At 37.2% G+C, this 21,798-nt stretch overlaps 2 protein-coding genes across 7 annotated transcripts in view; one reads left to right on the top strand and one right to left on the bottom strand.

The window, feature by feature from the left end:
* Positions 1-21,798, top strand: part of CMSS1 (cms1 ribosomal small subunit homolog) — a 220,715-nt gene that overhangs the window by 52,380 nt on the left and 146,537 nt on the right. The window lies entirely within an intron of this gene.
* FILIP1L (filamin A interacting protein 1 like) overlaps positions 1-21,798 on the bottom strand; it is a 186,863-nt gene that overhangs the window by 50,496 nt on the left and 114,569 nt on the right. For all 4 annotated transcript variants that reach the window (XM_088156118.1, XM_088156139.1, XM_088156121.1 and 1 more), the window contains one exon: positions 18,229-18,407. In XM_088156118.1, coding sequence (XP_088012244.1) covers positions 18,229-18,407 — 179 coding nt within the window. The remainder of the gene's footprint in view (positions 1-18,228; positions 18,408-21,798) is intronic.

Raw genomic sequence — 21,798 nt, 5'->3', positions numbered from 1 at the left:
GTGGAACAATATCTGTGCAACAAAAATTATTAATGTGCTGCTTGTTTGAGAAGAAAGAGGAGACATTTTAAAAGAAGTTTTGGGAGAATTATGAAATATTTTCTGTTTGGTAGCTTCTGTATGTTTTGTTTTACTTACAAGCAAATGCATTCAATTGCCCTGTAATTTGTTTGGGTTATTTTTTTTGATAGTTGGCTTTTTAGTTTAGTAAATTGACTTTGGTAGAATCCCATCCATGCAAGCAGAATCCTGCAAATGCGTGGCTGAAGGTCAGAAGGGACAAGGACATGTATCCTTTCTATGAGGCCCTGTCTCCTAATTATGCATCTGTTTGAAGAGTGCATTTAAAGAGGTTTGGTTCTTCTGCTGCTCTGGTCATCCTTTGGTTTCTGAGCAGCTAATGGTTAAGGAGAGAACTACATTTTGTATCATAAACACTTCAGTTGATTGGAGTTTTTCTTTTGATTGGCCATCACACCAGTTTAAAATGCTGTGAGAACTTGTCATGTTTGAGGAAGAGCTTTTTGCTTCAGTAATTGACTAAAACATGCAAACTGTGACCCACTGTCAGGTGTCAGAAGGGAATCAGTGCATGGCTCTTATGTCATTGTACTCCACCACAACATAACTGTAATCTCAAGGTGTGCCATCTTTATGATGTGGGAAACTCCAAATGGTTTATACAGTTTTTTAAAGCAACAGGGTTGTTGCCTGTGTGCTGTGAATGGCAGCCATCTGGTAGAAGGGCAGGTTTCAAAGGGAGACATGTATGGGCTGCTTGCTGGGTATGGAACACACGTGCACACATAGTTATTTCTTGTGAAATGCTAGCAGTGAGTTCATCCTTTTTTCCTTTCCTTTTCTTGAGTTGAACACAACACTGTTCCATTTTACTTCAATCACCATATAGCGAATGCTGGAGAAGAGACAGCCACTGCTGTCATTCCTCCCTGACTGAAGGTTGAAATCTGTGCTTTTATGCCACCTATCTTTAAATAAGATCCACCAATATCTTGTCTTTTATAATGAAAGGATAAATTCTTCTCTAGATCAACGGAGCTTTAGGATGTTATTCTTACCAGGAGTATGGGCAATTAGTTGCCCTGTGAAAAGTCACTCTTGTTTTTACTGAACTGTTAGCTTCTGGATATTTGAAAAATGCTTTGTGCAGATGTGTACCTCAGACTTCTGCATGTCTGACCTGTGCTGGTGCACAGCAGTGGGTATGAGCTGTTTTGAGTATAGTTGCAAATCGAGTTGGATTTGGATATCATGGTGGGGTTCAATCTGCTTTTACTAATGCTAAGAAGATGAGATATTCTCTCAGCTGCAGCTTCTAATAGGAGTAGATTTGAGCTTCTTCAAAATTCTTCAGATCCTTTTATCTAGTGTCATTGGAGTTGTTTTTTCAATCTCAAATAGAAGCTGTGTTGGTTTACTGTACTGGGATGAGTTTCTTCTACGGGTCTTGGGGATCAGTATTCTTGTTTACTTCCCCATCCTGTCTGAAGTGCTGATGCTGTTGTAGATTGTTTTACATGTTGAAATTTTGCCTAGAGATGATTAGGAACTGCGTATTCTGGAGAGCTCTCTGAGTAAACTAAAGAGACTACACATCTAATGCTTTGGGGGTTTATTGCAAATTATAATTTAAAGTTTGTAAATATTCTAAGAGGAGGATGCAACATGAGTAGAGTAGAGATCTTATGTAAATATTTGGCCTTTAAAGTCTAGAATGTTTTCTGATGTTTTATGCCACTTCCTTTTAAGCAGAATGTTTGTATGTTTTTAAAAGATGTAAACTCCTAAGATGTTAGCTTATTAGTGTGGAGAAATTAAAGTGTGCAAAAATATCTTACCTGTATACTAATGAAATAAATATTTCCACAATATAAATAGATGACAGTAATTGAAACCTAAATGCACTTGAGATTATGGTCACAAGGATAGGAATTTTACATTTCTGATTGATTCCTCCCTGTCTGGGAACAGGCATTACAAACTCCTGTTTCTTTGCTTCCTTCCAGCAATTCAAAATATCTAATTTTTTTCATATTGATTTTTGTGTATTAACGGCATCAACAACAGCCACTGCTATTTCATAGAGACTTGGAAGCAGAGAATAAAAAGATTTGTAGAGCATACTAGGACACTTGTTCTAGCATAATATCAGGACTCTTGGCATACGATCCTTAACAGAAGTGTAGGAGGCAAACTGTAGTGTAAGCTTGGACAGAATAATTTGTTCTATAATAATGTCTCATTTTGATTTCTAATCAGAATACATTTGATTTCAAAATAATATTTTTCCCTTCTTCTTAATTCATGCTGCTGAATCCTCAGAAACAAGTGTCAACCATTTCAGTGCTTTTGTTTTGCATCTAAAGGCTCAGAGAATTTCCTAAACTTTTGGGCTTAGAAATTTCTGATTGAAGTGTCATAATCTCTTTATCAATAAAAGAAGCTTTTGGATGTATTTTTAGTTTTGGAGTTACCCTGTTTTTATATTAATAGGGGCTTTCTTTTTCCATAATGCAAGGTAAAGTAAAGAACAGTTCCTGAACAGCCTTCACTCTCCATTCATGATGCTTTGTTTGTGATGCATTTGATTGTGTAGCATATGAAACAAGAAATTGTGCAGAGAGAGTAGATGAGCAAATGTATAAATGGGCATGGAAATTTCACTATGGATGTTTCAGTTGAAAGGTGGAAAGCAATAAAAAACATCAGATGTGCAAATCTGTAAAATAAAATGTATCTCAATATATGTATGAGCAAGAATATAAGCATATTTATATGTGTATGTCTATATATATGGACTTAGGTTCATCTACTGCATTAATGTCAGATTCGCAGAGATGTGGTGACAAGAGAGGACCATTTTAGCTCATGTCAGGACAATGTGCTTTAGTAATTTCTCCATCCCTGGAGGGCTTATTAAACACTAAACAAAATGTCTCAGAATATAACTGACTGAGTGTTTTAAATTATGCCCTTTTGTTTGGCTCTTGGCCAGCTCCTCATTGCGCACTGGGCTGTGGCAAACAAAACCTGTAATTTACACTGACAGTATCATGCAGTTCACTCTGCAGGCTTCTCAACTCAGAACTTTTATAAAGTAAACATTCAAACAAACCTCAGGTTCTTAATGTAAACACATATTGTAACTCTAAACTTGGCCAAACAGTTAAGAATCAAATAGGGGTTATATTTTTTCCCCTTCCCATGAAAATGTCATTATATATTTTTCCTTTGCTGAAAAATGGGGATATCTCTACATGAGAAATGAGAAAAGACAGCAGTAATCAAAGAACTTTTTTTCTTTCTCACATTTCTTTTTTTTTTAACCATGTAGCATTGGCACCAATTTTCTAACTGTTTTATTTTTTACCACCAAGTGTATCCTAGTGAGGACTGACACAAATTCCACCATACATGGCACATCTGCATATCACATTCCACTTGGTCAAACTCAGAATGCAAGATACAATTCAGTGGACTTCTATGAAATGTATAATTTTGATACATTTTTGTGATTTTTGCTGTTTGCTGTATTTTTTCCCCAATTTGATGAATTCATTTTCTTTCAAGAGGGTATTTCCTTGAAACTGAAATGTGACGTCTGAATGTGTAGGCAGAAGTAGAATGGTAAGAAATCTGAATGGACAGATGGTGTAGATGTGAAACAGATAAACTGGGTCAAAGCTGTTGGTTAATACCTGCACACAAGGGAGAAGTACAGGAAACTGTGCTGCAAGTGATTGTGGTATAAATAAAGAGCCCAGTACAGATTTATCCTGCAAATTGCATAATCAAAGAGTGGTTATGGAGAGGAGTAGTGACCTAGCTACGTTATCTACAAGTCATCACTTCTGGAATGGGATTTTAGTGTGTGTAAAGATGCTTGTCTTTAGTCACTGGAGTGGAGCTGTATTTCCATGGACAACAATGGCATCTTGGGCACCAGCCCCAAAGTGGAGACATCTGAGTGCAGTCGCCCACTTCAGATCTATAGGCTAAATCTTGCCTTTAATGCCAAACATGGAACAGAGTTCATTTTTGGTTTCTGAACATAATTTATAGCTACACTGAAAAGCAGAGAGGGGACATGAGCAATAGGAGGACAGAAGCTGCTTCATGTTAGGCTTACTAGAAGTTGATATGATATACCAGTCATAAGAACATCTCGTGTGAGAATGGAGAAACAGTAACATAATCTAAATAGGATGAGAAGGTTGGGATTCTTTTTGATCTGCAATCAAAACTACATGTTTTGCCATAATAACTGCAAAAATATGTATACTCTTTATAGAGCTGATGACAAGAACAGAAAAGGAAATCTAATAGAATTATTTTAATATTAAGGACTAAAGTATCTGAGAACAGATGGATCAAATCGAATGACCATTAAAAAAATTAAAGAAACCAATGCACAAAACTTGCATATGAATGTCTGCTTAATATATACCTTATGAAGTATTTACAACTTCCTCTAACATGTAGTTGTTTGTACTCTCTTGTTTTATGTATTTGTTCTGAATGCAATGACAGTGAGTAAGGCTTGGCACCTGTAATGACTTACAGCGTCATCATTCCATTTTATGGAGGAAAGTGAGGGGTTTGTGTTAAATAAAGAAGGACTTTTTGAGTGTCACACTGCAAATCTTCAGCTTTTCTTTCCCACTGCAATTATAACAGCTGAACAAACAAAGTAACATGAGAAGTTTCTTAAATAATTAAGGTAGATGTTTGGATGCTACAAGGAAATAGAGTGGTGTTCAAATGGTTCAGGATGGAGTTTTTCTGCATTCCTGGTCTTACTGTCATCTTATGTAGGGATCCAAGTATTCCTCTGTCCTAATTCTTGAGGATATTTAAATATTTTAAATATTCATCATATACATTTTGTCTAATTACTCTTTTATTTGTGTGCATTCATTTCAAGAGGATTTGTGAAATGTTCTGTCCAGCATTTTTTGAGATAAATGTAATTGAATATATTTTTAGACTTTTCTTTTAAAAACAAACAGTCTCTCCCTTTCTTCTTGGAGGTAGGAGAGCTCTGGTTTATTCTGAATAATTTTTAAAACCCTAACTGTTCCCTTGAGCTCAGCATCTTTATTCCTCTCCCCATTATTTTTATGAACTGCTGCATGCCTTATTTCATTGGGAAGTCTGCCTGCTGCTCCCTAGGAGGATGAAGGCTGCATGCCTGAGCTCTTTTCAGACTATGATGCCACATGCTAGTACTTACTTCTTTAAAATTTGACTAACTATTTCATTATAGATATTTTCAAGAGACTTATGCATGGGTTCCCATGATCTCATTCTTCGATTTTTTAGAAAGAAAAGAAGGAAAAAGTGAAGGTTGTGATATTCTACAGCTATCCAAATATTCTGCTTTTGCAGTGGTAAATCAGACTTCTGATATTGCTTCTTCATTTGGGTGCAATAAGGATAGGTAGCTGTTTGTAAAAACAGCATGATTTGCTGTGAAAGAAAGGCTGGCTCTTTGTATAGTGAAACTGAATGAGTTATGGAGGTTTGTTTCATGACTGGATTTGTTTTATTGTCCAATAATGTGCAAGCTACCAGACTTTCCACACTGTTGGGAGGAGCACAAAGGTTTTCTGCAATGTCCTCTTATCAAGGTCAGACCTGCATGCTTGCTTAATATACTGGACACTAAAAGATAACCTATTTTCAAGAGCCCAGTAGACATTGAGTAATTCAGAAGATTCTTGCATTTTAGTTGAGGTTAGCTTATGGGTGAAAAAATGGGATGATGATGGATAGGCACACAGGCTAAGAAATTCAATTAAAATTGGCTTTTGTAAATGCCTGTTTCAAACAATTATATGTAAATAGTCAAACCCTCAAGGGCTTTTTTGTGCACATTAAAGAGAAACGTATTCATACTGGGAGAGCTGCTCTAAGCTCAGTTGCTCTTGCTTCAGTTCAGATACTAGGATTAACGGGATAGACCAGCAAAGCATTACTTGAGGACAGGTGGGGAAGGAGAGCAAACTTGGCACATCATTCTTCTTTTCCCTCAACTGGCTGGAGACTTTTATGTTCACCAGATACATGCCAGTTCTCTTCTTTACTAGAGTTTCTTTATTTGTTAAAAACTAGTGCTGCGTCTCATTTCCCTGTCAGCTTTAAGGACCCACCAGCTAATAGTTGATCAGTTTTTCATGCAAATTCTTTTAGAATACTTAAATACCATTTAGTCCTGGTAAAGTGCTAGTAAACTTGTTTTGTGTTGTACAAATTTGATTTCAAGCTTTTTCTACTAGCAGTTTGGATTCAGATGGCTTCACAGACACTTTCTCCATAAAGAGTCGAATGTGGAAACATCCTTGATTTCCAAAATATTGGAATCCAATGCTGTCAGTCCGGGACAAATACAAATAAAAAAGAGATTGTAACAAATGAACCAAATTAATTTTATACTTCATTGTTCAGTGGAGAAAGGTCTCCAGATTCTGATTTCAGCCTTTGCCATTATTTTGGATTGATGATCAGTAGTCTAGCATTTATATGATTATCTCTTTATATATGTGCTTCAACACACAGAAGGTCTAGATATGCTTTTACACAGTTAAATACATTTCTCTTGTTTGGCTCCACTTTTCTGCTTTCCTTTTTTTGTTGCAGCTGTACATGTTCTCTAATTTTGATTTAAGTATTTATCAATAGTATAATCATATTTCTCTGGATGTTCTCACATAGTTTAGAAGTATAAAATCGCATTCTATCCATGGCCACATTTACAACTGGACAGACTAACTTTTATGTTTGATTCATGATATTGCATAGTAGCCCTTGCACCCTTGTTCTTTGACCTTTTGATTTGTAGTTGTTTTTTTAAAAATTCTGCTTGTTTGAAATGCTCTTTGGTTAGACAGAGCTTTTCTATTTCCTGTCAGACTTCATTAGCTACTAAAATTCTTTATTTCCAAGAATACAGAATTTTAATGATTGCAACTCTGATTGGTGCTTCATCCTGAACTGTGCTTGCATCTGCACCTGTCAACTTTCAGTTGAGTTTAAATAGTCTTCATCTTAATTTTAAGCTTAAATACCAGTAGCCTATTTTTGTTTTATTTTAGGTAAAGTTGTGCATTCTTTGCCAAGAATATTTCACAGTCTAATAAAACTGAATTCTTTCTTTCTGCATCATTTTTTAAACTACTTTATGAAATATACCTGTAATGCCAAAACCTGTGCTTTGGTACTAGAACTATTTCAAAGATGTAGCCATGGAGACAGTCTTGTTGTCAGGTGGCTAAAAAGCGAATTTTTTTCTCCGAGCACTTTGAAAATTCTTTTTTATGCCATTATTTTTAGAATGAACAGCTCCTTCTCAGTTTTCTCCAAGAAATTCTCTGGGTATCTGCTGTGTATCATAAAACCACCTGTCTTTGCATTTAGTAATCAGAATACCCAAGGGCAAGGTTGCGTGTACTGTTTTGAGATCTTTGCATATGTAACCGTTAAACAACAGACTTTAATGAGATGCTGGCAGTGAAACCTGATATTATATGGAATTAGCTGAATTTTCAGATTGGTTGCAGACAAGAAATTTAGACCAAACTAATCTTAAAATTTGATAATCCTTATAAGCGTATGTGGAAAACAGGCTGATTCATGTAAAAAAATCTTTTATGTTGTGCAACTAGTAAAAGCTCTGTTTGGAATGCCACCTTTTCTTTCTTTGTATTGGAATGCTTGCTTTTCTCACTTTTCTTCTGAAGTTAATACAGAGCTAAAGAAGATGAGAATTCACAGAGATCAGGATCTTGAATCTGTAAGATATGTTCCTTTGATAAAACTATTGAGTTACACACCATACTGTTGGGTATTTGCAAGAAATGATGCATTCCAAACCTCCTTACCCTCTGGTAAACTGAGGGTTTGGGAAGCTAAATCAGCCTAGCATTTGTGCCCTTCCATAGGTTCAGTTCTGTGTATTTCAGTCATCCTTTATTTCTAGGCCAAATACTACAATGTCTAGCAATTAGTAACATGGATTTATGCATGTGGTGCTGTATTACAGCGGTGAAGCTTTGATAAGATTTGATAAGCATGTTTACAAGGTCCTTGGAGTTTTACTAGAACGGTTTTCATTAACTTTATGTATAACCTATATTTTTTATTGGCTCTACTTAAACCTAGCCCATAAGGATTTTGGAGGTTTATAGCAAACTTAGAGATATAAAAAGTTAATTAACTGTATCTAGTGAGTGTGTTTATCCAAATATGTCATAAAACTTCTCAATTTCCCTTTTAGAAAGCCAGTTAGGGACAGATTGACGCATTCTCCTGTCTTACAGAACACAAAGACATCCAGAGTTTAGCTGGCAAGGTTGTTGAAACAAAGGGAGAATTTTAGGATTTCAGGGAGTGGGTCTTGTTTAGTTCCTCGGTTGGATGCAAGAGAAAATTTTGAAATGACAAACATGTGAAATCTTGTCTAAACATATAATAAATGATGTCCCAGTTTCCTGATGACTTAAACGCAAATTGTAGGATCTGAACATTCCTAAAAGTAATTTTGATTGTTGTAAATTTATACATTAGATTAAGATTTACAGTGCTCAGTATTTCCTGATAACCCTGACATTTTTTAGCAAACAAGTCAGAGTGAAGGGAGAGGAGGGTGCATGATCTCCATTTCTACTAGGTCTTATTTCCTTTTCCCTAAGGTTCTCTGCTTTTGTTCAGACTATGAGGAGGAAGAAGGCTAGCATCATGTATAAGGAAGCACAAGCGAAATGGTAATAATTATGGTATACTGAAATGCAAGGGTAGTTCAAGAAAAACAAGGTTTAGTACCTGTTGGTACCTGATAATGTTTATGGAGCATGTGTGTTTCCCAGTGACTTGAAGATGCTGTGAATGAAAGTGCTGAGGCTAAGGAATTTCCCAGTAGCATATAAAAGCCAAAGACCTTGACTACTTTTAAAAGTGAAGAGCCCTATTTTAAGTTGCAGGTTTTTAATCAATTCATGTAATTTCAAGCAAAACATGTGACTTGGAAAGTATTGGCAAGGAAGTAAATAAGGCAAAGAGCAGCTTTAGTGATGTGCTTTTGCAGTGCCTTAAATTGGATGCTGTCTCTGCTGAAAATGCTCAGTGGATCTTGGTCAGAGAATGAGAGCAGACCTGTGGAAGATGTATCTCATCAAGCTCATGTACATATTTAAAAACAACCATGTTTCTGGATTCAGTGAGTTTCCCTTCTCCAGCACAAAGGCAGAGTCTGCGAGAAGGTAACTGATGCTAGGCCAAATCTGGCAGACATAAATCAGTTCACTGCGTAATTTCAGGGTTATTGTCCCTTTTGGACTTTTAATCTGTTTTGGGGAGGGGAGAGAAATAAAAGTTTTCTATGGCAGAATACTTCCCCTGACATCTCTCAGTAGTCATCGTGACTGTTGGGTTTGGGTTTTTTATCTGTTTGTTGTTTATCTGTTTATCTGTTTTATCTGTTGTTGCTGATGATAGGTTATGGTTCAAGAGTCTTTAGTGCTGGAGCCTTCCCTTGTCAGAATGTCTGTGCAAGCCTCAGCTTTTACCAGCCATGATTTCCATCATAAACTTTTCTGTGGGAGTGTGAAGGGACTGGTTAATTCTCTGCCTGCCCAGTCTTTGGAGTTCCTTCAAGTTGTGCCTTACAAGGGCCATTGTGTCAGATTTTATCCCAAGGGGTGTGCAGCTGAGAGATACCTATCACAGAAGGGGAGTGGGCAGTTCTCCATTTGGAATCATCCTGAAGCAGCAGACTTTACTGCAGCCCACTCAACCACTCGTCCTGGAGTTTTATCTGCTATGGACCTCTCTGTTACCAAAATGGAATGCCTTAGGGTTCTTTTTCAGTCTTAGCCAAATATTTAGTATCTTTCAGTAGAGGAAGTACTGTATGGAGCTGTTAAAGAAAATGAATTATTGAATGAATAGAAAGGTATAATTTTGTTTATGACAATGCAACTTTTATAGAACATTTCTAGGGAGATTAGGACTTTTCTCTATTTTGGACATTTGAAATGAGAAGTGGAATTGTTGACACTGCATTTGGAGAACAACTCTCTGTTGCAAGGAAAAGACTACATGGTCCAGTAGGTTTTCTTGTATCTACTCCTCTTTGCTACTCTGAGCCATCCCCCTGACCTATGCCTTGTCATTACACACACCGAAACATACACACATCTGAATCACAAATTTTAAAAATCAGAGTTCAGTGTGTTCTTCCCAAACTTTTAGATAATTTCTGTGGCATTTTCCCAGTCTTCTTAGTAGAAAGATGCAACTATTGAACATAGTTTTTCAATGTGTTCACACTCTTGATCTTCAGACTCTAAATAGATTTTGTTACCTTATTCCAGTGTGTGATGTTTTTCTGAAAGGCTCTAAAATGTGCATTTCAGGTTCAAGAAACAAAATAGTGTATGTAAATGAATGTGAAAATTGCCATGTGAGAAGATTTTGGTGTTTATTTTTAGCAATTTTTTCAAGTAATCTCTTGTTCGTAACAGATTTGAACTAGATCTGAACTAAATTGCTTCTGATCTTTTTATTTCTTCTCTGTTTAAAATTACTGTCTCAGCGAGAGACTGAAGGGGAGACATTTTTCTTAAATTGCTGCAGTTTCCTATGCATGGTTCTCTCATATGTGTGTATATAATACTCAGGGGTTTTCTAGCTGGGCATAAATGCATTGAAGCTCACAGCATGCCATGGGAAACTTGGTTGAGTTTAGATCACAAGTCTTGGTAACTGATGTGTGACCTGCATTCTGAGTTCTCATGGTCATTTTCTCCTACCTGTTTTTGATATATGAAACTAAATAGAGCACAAGTAGGTCACTTAAATTTTTCTGCCACGAGAAAGATCTTAACTTAATTGAGATTTCTCCTCCTCCACATTCAAACAGGAGTACATCTTTTCCCATAGCAATGGCTTTTTTTGTAAAATTATGAGAGTGTCAAGTTTTCTATCTTGGAGAACGATTTAGGGATTTTTCTCTCTGTCTGATGTTGTTTGTTTGCTTTTCAAAATTACAGTAAAAAAATCCTGTTCCAATTTCTCCCTCTCTCACAGCCCCACCCTGCAATGAATCAGAAGTGCACCCTGTCTTTTTTTGGTCACAGGTCTTGGTACAGTCATCTGCTTCTATTGTTGCTTATGATTAGACTTGTTATGTTGTGCCACACATGGAGTGTTGCACTCAGTCTTACTTGACTGCAGCGAGTGCCCCATTACTGAGGGCACTGCCTCCCCAGGAGCATATTTGGCCTGTGCTTCGTGGCCCACGCTGGTCACTGCTTAGGTGTTGATTTACAAGAGCCATAAATATGCTGAGACTTGCCAGCTTAGAAAGGTCATCCTTCCCTTTGAGTTCTGACATGAGGGTTAAAAGTGCTGACCAGGGCTACCACCCTGGTGGTAACGGGTGGCTTTCCACAGTTGTTCCTTTCAGAATTTGTCGTTTTGCAGGGAGGGCACACATGAGGGAAGAGAGGGTAGCAGTGTGGGAGAATGTCCTTTGGCTAAGGTTATTCTTTGTGCCCTCCCCATCCTCCAAGTGTGCAATGATAGCATCGGTTACTAATAGTGATAGTCTGCCTGGAACAGTGAACAGACATGTTACATGCCCAGAATTTTAAAAAAATCTAAATATGACTCTATTTGTCTGTGTCATTCCACCAATGTCAGTGGAGTTGCGTGAGAAGTGTTTGTCATCTAGATCTCACATGTCCTTGCCAGTGACAGTAGGTGGAATAATTTTTAATTGCACCACCAATCTAGAGAGAATTTCTCAATTACATTAATGCTGAGCCCTCTTTTTATTTGTATTTATTCCTGGATTTTTGCATTGAAAAAAACATAATGTGACTTTGTTTAACAGTTTTGGGATCTTAACCCTAAATTATATTTATTTGCTTTAAGGTAAAGCATTTTTATCTTCCATCATTCACAAAGGCTGTTGTAAGCATCTTTGAATCCTTGAATTGTGACAAAGATTTGATTTCACAACATCTGTTGAAAGTTATGTAGTGCAATAGTACATAGTTTTCCGCATACTAGCATGAGGTAATTAATCTATGTACATCACTTCCTCGAGTCTCTGTGCCTCAGTGGTGTTATTAGTGGGACTGTCCCATTGGACTGTAATGTAGAATAAGAATGCTAATGTTGTGCTAGTGGTGGGTCTTTCTTATTCACCTACAGAACACGAGATACCCATGAAAAGGGTCAAATGTACACAGATCTGGCATCCATTTCACAACTTGCAAGACATAGTCTCCAGCATATGTAATACATATAGCTCATTGCCAGAAAGCTAAAAGGAAATGATTGCATTTGAGTACAATGCAATCTACAACAATAGTTCAGTGTGCATGAAATTAAAAACCTCTGGTAACACGTGTAGAATAAATAAGTTGACAGTGTTTATTTTTGCTGCAGCTCTCTGCAGAGATAAGGTCCTGCTTCTTATAATATTTCATTGGCTTCATTAAGAAAAATAGCAAATATTAATTATAGTCACTCTTTAAGAATACTGAATTTTCCAGAGCTGGATGTGGAAAATATCATTATTCCAATGTGTAAATGAGTTTGAATTAAAATATAGCAATGTTATGCTGGCAACTAATACACTTCACCTTTTTAGTTAAAATGGTTCCTTCTTTCCTTGATACCCTGTCCTGAATACCAAGCACTGTTCACTTGATCTACTGTGGGTAGTAATTACTTTCATCTGACACTTTAAAATAAACCCAAAACGCTTTGCCTAGAGCTCTGTTTAATGAAATTCTTTCTTACCAACTCAAACCCTGAGCAGTCTTGTAATATCATTTAATTTTGGTAAGGTTCTATCGTGAGGTTTAGCCCATGTAATAACATTGCATTAGCACATAAGAGTGTACTATGAAGGTACACAAGAGAAAAAAATGTAGCCTTAATTCAGTATTGAATGTGTATCCAAGGAAGATACAGAGAAGGCTGAAATAGCTAATGTGGAAATGATCAAAAAGTATTTTTTAAGTGAGGGCATGGAAAATGGTTTAATTATTTGGAAGTACAGAAAGATATGTTTGGCTTATTTGGATGTGTGTGTTTGGCTTGTTTGTATCCTTGTTTTTGAATGTTTATTTTTCTGGAGATGCTACGAACAAGAATTTGTGAGACTTAAATGTAGGAAGGCTCAGGTAAAAATGTGTCTAGGTACAAGAGGCAGAGTAACAAGCAGTTACCCCAGTTTTAAGAATGGAGGTATTGGAGAATTTTAAGGATGAAGCCAGGGGCTGAGGGACAAAAGACTGATTCCTTTCTGTTCTCATGGATGACAGGTTGCTCATGTGGTGAAATTTGTTGTTTTGGTGATGGCTGGAGTACGCTTGGGTCATCATCATAGAGATGGTGCCTGACTTTGAGTTTCTGTGAGGAGAAGCACAGAGAGTGAATGGATGAAGAAAAGACATAAAGAATGAGACCTATGGAGTGCTATGAACAGAGTAGAGGAGGACAATGATAAGTTTCCAACTCAGAGTACACTGTGGAACACTCAGAGAAATGAGCCCAAACTAGAGCAACAGAAACTGTGAGTTAAGATGACAAGGAAGTGCTGAAAGCTCATTTGTGCCCAAGGCAGCCAAATTATCTGAGAAAGTGAATACGGATGAAGTTCAGAGTTTTGCCAAAAGAGATGTTATTAAGCTTTTATTGAGAGCAGTTTAGTTGAACATGGTGCAGAAGCCAGACCAGAATGATGCCTACAATGAAGCTGAGGGAATGGATCTTTTGGTGAAGATGCCTGAGTTTGCATCAGGAGCCCAGGCAGCCAGCACAAACACTGACTTTGGGGATCTTCAGTAGTCAGCTGGACAAGGATCTGAGCAACCTGCTTTGAGTGCGAGGTTAACGCTGCACTCAGCAGGTTGTGCTGGAGGCCTCCAGAGACCACTTGCAACCTGTATCACTCAGCAGGTTGTTGTATTAACTGACTGACATTGAGGGTGGCAGCAGTTGGAGCAGAAAGCAGTGTTTTGTCATGTTTTGTTAGATGAGAAAGACTGCAGGTGTGAGACTTCTGCAGATTAGGTTTCGTGGAAAAAGACCCTCATATTAGTAGATGATCCTTAACGTTAAGATCTTATTAATTCCTTCTATACCAACCTGCAGAGTTTTGTGCTAATATTTGAATTCTGTGAGCAAAACATTATTATATATTATATTATTATATATAATAATTATTATAACTGCCTTTAAAAATGTATTTATTACTTATTAGTGAACTCATTTTTTCCCTTTTCTGTTGAATAACATTCACCTCTTAACGAGTGTATCTTCATAATAAAGCTTTACCCGTTGTATAGTTGAGAGTTTGTATAGACTATAGAAAGTTTGAAGGTGGAATACACCTATTCATTGGGACATTTCTTTCTTTCATCCAGTTTAACTCTCAGGTATCTGTGATTGATTTATTTTCATCATACCTTCATTTCCTTTCAGTAAATGGAAAATGGAGAATAGCCTTGCTTAGGTAATATTTCAAACTCCTTGAGATATGCAGTGGAAAAGGACTGTGTAAGTGCTAAACCTTCTACTATTTTGCTCTTTTGTTTCTTCTTTTCTGTGTGTGGAGTGGAGAGCACTATGTATATGCATAAATACTTGTATACATATGGCAAGTGTTTTCAAACTGGGAACATGCATATCTGGAAAACCATCTAGTTTCATATTCTACCCTTGTAAAATGTTTTCTAAAGCAGCAGCTTTTATTATTTAACTGTGCTGCAAAAATATGGAATGTGGATAAGTGATTTTGGACAAATGCATACATTCTCAGGGAATATACAATGGACTGCATTAAAGTCTCAAGTAAGTATTCTTCGTAGTCCTTAATCCTGCTCTCCATCTTCCTACCCCTTGAAATGCAAGGGCTTCTAAACAAGCCCAGTAGCTTTTATGGTATGATTCTTCAGGTGCACATCGTCATCTTTCTGGACTTATTATTTTTTACATTCCTCTGAACTTTGGTACTGCTGTTTCTTTAAGCTCCAACAATCCAACAGATTTTTCCCTTCTGGACTCTAGTTGACTTGGACCACTACACTACTATGCACAGGTTGTTTGTCTTGGTGTTCTGTCTGGTCTGCACACACATACAGAGAATCATTCATGTTGAAGTGCAGGAAAGACCTATCCAGTTGTCCGTTGGCCTCTTTTTCTCCACAGAACATTTCCTCATATGCTAGGGGTTTGTCAAGCTTGTGGCTCATTAAAGGCTTCATGCTTTATAAGTGTGACTGAAGATGAACCACTACAATGACAGTAGCATAGTTTTATTCTTTGTTTGCTGGTAAATGTCTGTTGTAAGGAATGAGACTGTTCAGTTTGAAGATCAGTTTTTGTCTCTGAACTACAGCAAGACTGTGGAGGATTAGTTTTTGGCTGGCAACAAGAAAAATTCTTAAAATGCCTAAAGGGTTAACATTGAATGCTAATGTGGTTTTCATACCTAGAAAGTTTTCACTCATCTCTTCAGGAGCTTAACCTCCAGAATATGACAATGTACAATTGCTGGGGATAGTCTTGTTGCCTTACTGTAAAGTCACATTCTTGAATGGTTAAGATTGAGAGCTTTTACTGAGTCATCGAAGACTCGTACATTTTGCACAATCCAAACATTAGCTCTTTCAATGAGAGATGTCATCGATGAAGGGCATAAGGCAATATAAAGGCCGTAGAGATGAAGGGTTGTCTAGTTTATGTAAAACATGATCATCTGATAAATTAATCAGTAAAATTTTAATTTAAAAATTCTTCAGTTCTGTTTTTCCTGAGCACACAGGCAGGAGAGAGGAAGTGCTTTCTTTCTGCCTTATTTGAAAATATATCCAGAACTGTCTGTAAGACTTGAATCTAACTAATAATTTCTTTGTTCTTGCCATAAGAAGTAGTTTTCAGAATCTCAGCATCACTGTCTCATAACATCTAAGTTTTTTTCCTCTTGATCACATAATCAGGTATTAAACATGTACCTTCTTTGGCTTGTATACGTTACATATTCTTTAAGGGTATTTTTATAGTCTTGTTCTTTGATAAAAGCAAGGCATGTCTTTGGTTTAATTGAAAGTCAGGAATTTTGCTTTGAACCTGAAATACTGTTTGGAATGCTATATATCCATCATATAGAAGAGGATATTGCTTCTGGCTAAAAAAAAAAGTAAAATTCATTGGTGAATATTGCCTGCTTTGTTTTTCACTTGTATTGGGGGTAAGCAAAAATTCATGTCATTGCTTTATGTGTGAAACATTTTATAGAGTTCTATTTGTTCTTAATCCAAATGCAAAGTTTGCATCCTGAGAAAATGTAAACTGGAATAAGAATTTCAAAGTGGAAGAAAAGGTCACTTTGCCATGTCAAGCAGACCTATGTAGGAAGAGCTGTGTCTGAGCTTGGTGAGTGTTTTTTTGGTTGTGGGTTTTTTTGTTGAGTTTTTCTTTTTTTTCTTTTTTCTGTTATGGCAGGGAATTGTGTGGAGATCTTGATGGTGACATTACTTGGCAAACAATTTGGAATCAGCTCAACAAGTGACATCACACTTAAAATACATCCTCCAAAAAAAAAAAAAAGAGACTTAATCTGAAATCTATTATTGTATCCTCTAAGGGCTCTTTAAGCACCTCAGCATTCCCCCTCTTCCCACCATTTTCCAGACAACTTGACTAAAAGTAGCAGACAATAGTGGTAAATGCTTTCCAGTCTTCTTGGGAATGGGAACAGAGATGGGGCAGAGGGGGAGGGATAGAGGGATATAGAGAGGGGACAGGGAAGAGAGTTTTAATCCCATGTCTATCCTATTCAAAAAAAATAAATTACTCCAGTGCTTAGTCTTTTCCTCTGTGCAGCTTTTCACAGTGTGAGGACATTGTCTGAGGTAACATTTTGCCACTCTTAGCAAGTGGAGTTGTCTAGCTCTGCCTCTAAAAGAAGAATGTCTCAGATTTTGAGGAGCAGACAGCAGAGATGAAAACTTCCCTTGATCTCAGGGTTTGGTACCTGATTGATGATGATTCCCAAGAACAGTTCCCAGTATGTCCTTTTCTCTGTGTGCCTATGCTTGCCTGCATCCGTACCCATTTTTCTGAGAATCAAAGCGCTTTCTTCCCCAGCTGCGAGCCATAAATCCGGCTGTGTGCTCCGTGTGTACTGCCTTTGATAGAAGTGCAGGAGAGAGGTGCAGCACACAGGGTAAATGATGCCAGAATACGTAGAACATGATGTTATCCAGGCCAAGCAAAGGAAGAATTATCTATGCATAATGTGAGTTTAGACTAGGCTTGACGTTCTCACACCCAAACATTTCCATCTGTTCCTAAGCAAAAGGAAACTGAGACAATATTCTCCTATCTTCTGGGCTAGCTATACAGGGAATAGGAAATGTTACTTGATTTTTTTTTCCTTATGATGTGTTCAGTTTTATTGCAGATTCAGAGAAGTCGCAGTATTAAGTGACTTCTTTTAAAGGTAGTAAATGACATTAAATTCTTCTTAATTCTTCTGAGAATTGATATTGAAACTGTAACACTGTACTTAAATAAACTGTGGCACTTTTAGGTTATTCTTAAAAAACAAAGCTGTTTTTATGGGTTTTATGCTAACCCTGATACGAGACCTTTGTCATTCTTACTTTCAATGCTTTCTGGAAATTATCCTCTGCCTTTGCTTTCTCTCTATGTATTTCTATGTTTAGTCCATATATCTACTTTTCCTTGTGTCTTTTCCTTCTACCATGAAAGGCTGCATGCCTGATGACGTGTTCTGTTCCTTACATACTATAGTGTGTACCAAGCTTTTCAGTCACACTGAAAGGTTCACCTGCTTCCTGTTGATTATAACATCATACATCTGCATGTTTCCCTGGATTTTTGCAGTGTAACATCCTTGGCGTCCTGCAGCAGTGCTGAAAAATCTGCCAACCGTTTGACCTACCTTGCTGGCTGATGGAGATGTAGACATTATTGTTTGTTAGAAGTCACAATGTTATGTCATAACTAACATAACATCAGTTATATTTTCACAGCTGAACTCTCAAAATACAATTCTGCAAATACGTCAGATTTTTAGTGGATGCAAAATAAGAGAGCAGAGATTCTTAGATGTAATGCAAAATTGTACATACTTCTTAGTACTGAGGTAAGAGGTAACGTTACCTTTCACATTCTTGTTCCAGCAAGTTTGTAAACTCATCACTTTTTTCCATGTATTTGCTGTGCTTCCTCTTCTCTTCCTCTAGTTCATACAGTGTCTGTCTGTGCGCTTTTTCTACCATTAGAAATTGTTCCAGCATTCTTCTGTGAACTTCTTTCTGTTTCTCTACAACTTTATCAAGCTGCAAAAAAAGGGAAAACTCCTGAAGTATTTTGAAACTTTTTCTTTCTTGGGCTTTCATTACTAAAAGAATTTTGAGACCAGCTTAATAATATAGTAATAGTAAGCTTAGTTGCAAGGTTCATCTGGTATCAGTTTAATTCTGTCAGTCTAATCCCAAAAAAATTAGAAAAATAAGGTACTGTTTTTCAGGACCCTCAGTCACCTTCCTTTCCTCTTCTTGCCATGAGGGATCCTCAACTTTTTTTAGCTAAGTAACAGTTACTGTTCCTAAGGTTGTGCTTTTCTCATTGATCACTGTGGTAGAGAACCAGATGACGTGGCAGAAGAAGCATCATCCAGTGCTTCACACAGTGGATGAGTGACTTTTGGTTGAATAGAAATAGCTGCCTTACTTATAGCTGCCTAGGAAATAAGAACATTAAATTGTTTTTGTAAGGTAGAGGTAGATCAAAAAGCAGTTTTCTGGTTTCACAGTAAATGCATGGTTGTGCCAAGAGTGCAAACCAATCCTGTCTCTTGTGCTTACTCTGAGCAAGGCTCTGGGTTTCTGGAATAAATAAGTGCTGAATTTTGTAATAGTTAGAAGTATTTCTTTTTAATAGTGGCATTTCCAGTTATGTTCCTCAGATTGCATGTGTTGTTGAGGTCTTTGTCTTTCAGATGGCACCTTTATAGCACGGTTTGAGCATAAAATTCCCTTCCCTTCCTCAAGGATTTCTGTTTATCAGAATCATTAAGGTTGGAAAAGACCTTCAAGATCAAGTCAAATTTTTGACCAAACACCATCATGCCAATTAAACCATAGTGCTGTCATGCCCAGTCATCTCTTGAACACATTCAGGGATGGTGACTCCACCACCTCCCTGGGCAGTCCATTCCAATGACCATTCTTCCAGTGAAAAACTTTCAGTTTTTCTAAATATTACTATATAGTGGTATTTTAATAGAAATAATCTGTTTTAGCTTTTGGCAATAATTTTTAATTTTCCTAAACCACTGAGGTATTGGCATAACTGTTCACTAGACTTACACTGTTAAAGTAACTCCACAAACTTAGAGAAAACTGATTCTGAAGATTCTGTTACAATTTTGAGTTCAGTGTGTGACAGAATTGTGCAAGTGTGTGTATGAAACCATGAGTGGTTTTCCTCTTTGGGCATTACTGATCTAGCTGAAGTTTCAGGGAGGATCACTGAATTGAAACCATCAAAATGTCTGGGAAGAGTCTGTATTTGTGATCAACTTTGTTCCCTGCTTGATGTCATTTGGAGACTGCCTCCCTCATCAGGTCAACATAGGAATCCTCGTGTCCTTTTTGGAAAAGAGAAATTTTGAGCTCACAGCCTAGTGCCTCCTTTTAACCGCAGACTATTCTAGTAGGTCAATCTGATTGTAGTGTTTCACTCTATTAATAGGAAAGAATTCACAAATGGGTAGTGTGGGAAGAAAAGCTATTTCTAGTTCTCTGATGTTTCCCCCACAAGGAATTATATGTGCCACAAGAAACACTGGGGTTTCAGATTCTTAGGGCCACTGCTTTTGGACAATTTAATTTCAGGGAGTATGATTAATTATCTTTTCCTCATGTTTATTCACAGTTTGGCCAATAGAAATGGTGACAGGGAGAGCCAGAATGCCTATACATGAGTTTCTTGAATGAGTGAGGATATCACCAGTTTCTTCTTAGGTTTCCAAGTCTCCCTCTGCTTATCTCAGCTTCTTTTAAAGCTTATATATTCTCTGTGTTCCACCTAAATAATTGTTAACCTTTTGTTGACACTGCTAAGAATGAAGAAAAAGGAGCTATTGACAAGGCTTTGAAGATGGTTTGAGTCCAGAACATTCCAACAAAAATGTGAACCATTTTTTAGAACTCCCTGCACTTTCTACTTACGGTAATTAGAGAGTTTTGTCTTTTGTAACATAGCTGAGCTTGTTTCATGCATGATCAAGAAATATGAAGAAACTGGTGATTATTTGTTTTGGTGCTATTTTGTGGTGCTCTTACAGCAGATCATTAAGGTTTTTTTATCTTGTTCACTGATATTTTGTATGCTTTACCCTAGCAAGGTGGTTGCTTTCTGGAATCACAGTCCTGAAGCAGGACCTCCCCTGGAAAAATATTTCTTACCTAAACCCTTGCATATGCAATCTCTCTTAGTAAGCAAGAGTCGCCTTATACAGGAATCTTCTGGCTGTGCTTTCTCTATCTTTCAAAGCAGTTGAAAACTGGATTACCTTAAAAGGTCAGGTTGAGGAAAACTATCCATTTTAATTTCTTCACACTCTCCCTTATTTTACCAGAAGTGGAAATTTTAAAAATTGAAATCTGTTGTTTAGCTTCTAACTTACCAGAAAGATGTTTCATTAATCTTCCCCCACCCAAAATTTCAGACGGGTTTTTGAAACAGGTATTACAGATGCATGAAGTGGCATCGCCTAAGTTTCTAATCCTTGTCTTTTTAAAGATGATGCTGTCAGGTGAATATGCACTGTTGTCAGAAAGCAGTCAGGCTCCTGATTTTTGACAAAGTTCTGATGCAGTGCTGCTGGCAACTATGGCTCTGTTTTGCTTAAATTAATCTGAACTGGGCATCATCTTTCCACAAGTGCCTGCTGGTCTCAGCCCTCAGTGTGAGGTCAGGCAAGCTGCATGGGTGTAGTTAAGAAAGTAGAGGCATTTGTGTGGTTTGAACCACCACTTTGAAAAAGTATATGTAAAAATCTGAGGGGGTATGTAAATTGCTGTCATAAGAAAGCACTGACATTTCTGGCTACAAGCTGATCATAAATGAGATAATCCTGTTTCTGAACATGTAAATGCTTGATTGAGATGAGGGTTAGTCATCAGCCAAGCAACATTAACCAAGTATAAAATAGTCCTGCTTCTTGCACAGTTTGGTGCAAAGGATGTGGAACCTGCCAGGAGGGTTTTATATGTTCGGTATATTTTGTTTGCTCTAGAGTACTGGTTGAATGGCTACAAGAGGTTAATTCAAGCAGTAACTAAGCAGCATATATGCAAAATTAAAAGTTCTTAATTCCAGGGTTTTGTTTTATAGCTCTCTGTACTTTACACTTCACAGTAGCATATTTGTCACTGTTGAGATTACAACAGTTTGGATTACAAACTGGTGTTTGGGGTGGCTGAAGTGTATATTCAAGGCAGGGAGTTGGAACAAAGAATGGGAAGAATAGTGTCTTGAGGAGACCTGCTCACATAAAAAAGTAAATAAGATGCTGTATTAAAGCAGTTTGCAGTTTTCTCCTATTGCTGGGACCAGAAGATGCATTTCTGTTTCTTTTAAGCATGTTGTCAAATCATTTCTACTGTGAGCATTTGGCTGTTATGGCTAAGAACAAGGTGGAGAGTGTGAGCTCAAGAGGGA

The sequence above is a fragment of the Sturnus vulgaris genome, chromosome 2 (genome assembly GCF_052056855.1).
Source record: "Sturnus vulgaris isolate bStuVul1 chromosome 2, bStuVul1.hap1, whole genome shotgun sequence".
In the NCBI taxonomy this organism is placed as follows: Eukaryota; Metazoa; Chordata; class Aves; order Passeriformes; family Sturnidae; genus Sturnus; species Sturnus vulgaris.
Note: the sequence above shows the minus strand (reverse complement) of the source record. Positions and strands in the feature narration are given on the sequence as shown.